General features: G+C 51.1%; 1 protein-coding gene across 1 annotated transcript; it reads left to right on the top strand.

Moving 5' to 3' along the window:
- Positions 1–741: 741 nt before the first annotated feature.
- On the top strand, positions 742–2,429 carry LOC119394749 (short transient receptor potential channel 4). Its single transcript, XM_037662055.1, has 2 exons — positions 742–1,938; positions 2,040–2,429. The coding sequence occupies exons 1-2, from the start codon at positions 742–744 to the stop codon at positions 2,427–2,429; spliced, it is 1,587 nt and encodes a 528-aa protein (XP_037517983.1).
- Positions 2,430–2,660: the final 231 nt, after the last annotated feature.

Raw genomic sequence — 2,660 nt, 5'->3', positions numbered from 1 at the left:
GAATATCAACATCTAAATTCCCATGAAAGTCTCAGTGGAGTCAATCTCGACAATAGAAGTTACGATCACCAGATTTCGTCAGACCAGCTCTGTGTAACTTATACTTACACAGAGCTGGTCCGACGATATCGACCCTCTGTCATTTCTGCGAAGGAATAGAAAATATTGAGCATTATTTTTTTGTCGTGTCGCCGATATTCAATTATCAGAAAAAGTCTTCTCATCAATCCACTTTCAAAGTTAGGCCTAAACTTAACGGCATAAATAGTACTAAGCTTCGGTGGCTCAGGCTTAGGATATTGCCGCAGGAATGCCTTTGATGAGGTGTGTAATTTCATTCAAGCTACGAAACGTACACCATTTTAATTCTGAATCCAACAAATATTTGTTAAGTGATTAAAAAAGCGCCAAAATTTAACAAATCTATTCGAAGTTATTGTGATCAGGTTAATACGGCAGTCTGGTCCACCAGAGCAATCGCACTGTCATTGCAGTATATATTTCATACGGTATCTATTATTCAATTTTTCGTTTATTTATTTATTTTTTATATCATTCTTCATTTTTCAAATTATCTTCTAAATTTTAAACAATGAATTCTTGGCCAATCCCCCACAGTGGGTATGTGCCATAGTGTAGAAGGAAAACAAACAAACAAACAACAACAGCGGTAGATCAAGATGCCCCCGAGAGCCCCTCAGCGTCTACTGCACGCTCTCGCCGGCGTCACCGATACCGAAGATGAAGTCCACATCGTCGCTTCCTCGAAGTCCTTGGCCCAGCAGTCGGGAGAGCACTTTCTCTATCCTGCCTGCTTCCGGAACTGGAGCCCGACGAGGTGCGCTACTTCGAGTTGGTCGAAGCGGCGGACATCACCCATCTGCAGGCGTTCCTCGCTCTCACGCGAGCCTCAACAAGGACTGCGTCAACTGTCAGGGCTACACGGCGCTTCACGTTGCGGTCCGCCGGAAAGACTTGTCGATGGTGAAATTCTTGGTCCAAAATGGCGTCCGGCTCAATGACGTGCTGCTACACGCCGTCGAGACGGGCGACGTGCCATTGACGGAGTTCCTCGTCGCGGAACTAAGCAAGACCGACCCGCAGTGCGAGAAACGTGGATACCCGCATAGTGCCACGTACACCGCTGACGTGTCACCCATTATTCTGGCTGCTCAAATGGGCCACTGGACACTGATACACTTCTTCGTCAAACGAGGACTCGAGGTCGAAGCTCCCCACACGGCCTCCTGCCTCTGCAAAACTTGCATCAAGGTAATGAGGGTAGAAGGAGTGAACGCATCGACGCGCAACCTAAACACGTACAAGGCCATCTGCAATCCCCACTACATGCTCCAGGTATCCGGCGACCCTATACTCGATTCGTTCCTCTACGCTCAGGGCATGGCCGCGACGTCCCATGCCGAAGAAGAATTCCGAAGAGAATACGACCAGGAGATCGCGAAGCTTCGAACGTTCACGTGCGCCCTGCTCGACCAATGCCGCACGGTTGAGGAGACGCGCGTACTCCTAGAACGACCGGCGGGACTCGAAGGCCGGGTGGCGCACCTAGCGTTTCCGCGCGTCATCCTGGCCCTGCAGTACAATGAGCGCGAGTTCGTCACGCACGGCCACGTCCAGCAAGTGCTCCGTATAGAATGGGAAGGAGAGTTCAAAGCGTGGAACCGACTGACGTTTCCAGTAAAGCTCGTCCACTTCTTGATCAGGTTCTTCACGCTGCCCGTCGTAGTAATTTGGGTCAAGCTGATGCCGCAGTCGGTCATGGCAAAGCACTGGTCGAGCCCCGTGAACAAGTATATGAACCACTTCGCTGCGAGGCTCATGTTCGTATTCTTCGTGTATATGCAGATATGTCTCGACAAGGCGAGAACGTCCCGGGGCGCTCCTCACACCGGGGTCGAGTGGCTTATCGTCATCTGGGTAATGGGCTTCGTCTTCGAAGAAATCGTACATTGTTATACCATCGGCGCGTCGCGATACTTCAGCAGCATGTGGCACTGGTACGACATAACCATGATCAGCCTATTCTTGCTCACTTTCATCTTTTGGATTGTCGCTTGGGCGGAGTTGCTGGAGATCCGAGCGGAGGTACCGTGCCTCCTCGCAAGGATTGGCCCAGCATGGACAGCACCCTAATACACGAGGCACTGTTCGCGGTGTCCTCTGTGATGAGCGTCTTCAAGCTCATGTTCTACTTTCAGGAGAGCGCCAAGCTAGGACCGCTGCAAGTGTCTATTTCATCCATGATGATCGAGATCGTGCGATTCTTCTTCATCTGTATCTGCATCATGCTGGCGTTTGCGTTCGGGCTGACGCGCATGTACGAGCCCTACAAAGGAATGAAAAGGACGGAACCCGATGGCGAGGAAGTGAACAGAGCCCGGCTTTCACATCGTTCGGCAATTCCATGAAGACGCTGTTCTTTCGGATGCTGGGCGTCGCGTCCGATGATCAGGCAGACGTGGTGGTGGCTAACGCCGAGGACGGGTCCATCAACGAGCACAGGTTCACCGAAGTAGTTGGCTCCACCATGTACTCCGTCTACCAGGTGCTGATGCTCATCGCGATGCTGAACTCACTCATTGCCATCGTGACGGGAACCTTCCAGAAGATAATCGACAACGCTGAGGTCCACTGGAAGT

Source organism: Rhipicephalus sanguineus, chromosome 5 (genome assembly GCF_013339695.2).
Source record: "Rhipicephalus sanguineus isolate Rsan-2018 chromosome 5, BIME_Rsan_1.4, whole genome shotgun sequence".
Lineage (NCBI taxonomy): Eukaryota > Metazoa > Arthropoda > Arachnida > Ixodida > Ixodidae > Rhipicephalus > Rhipicephalus sanguineus.
Note: the sequence above shows the minus strand (reverse complement) of the source record. Positions and strands in the feature narration are given on the sequence as shown.

Excerpts from the sequence above, each read along its gene's own strand:
- LOC119394749 (XM_037662055.1), top strand. The coding sequence starts at position 742 with ATGAAGTCCACATCGTCGCTTCCTCGAAGTCCTTGGCCCAGCAGTCGG. Across the intron at positions 1,939-2,039 it reads AGTGGCTTATCGTCATCTGG|CCTATTCTTGCTCACTTTCA; the intron begins GTAATGGGCTTC and ends AACCATGATCAG.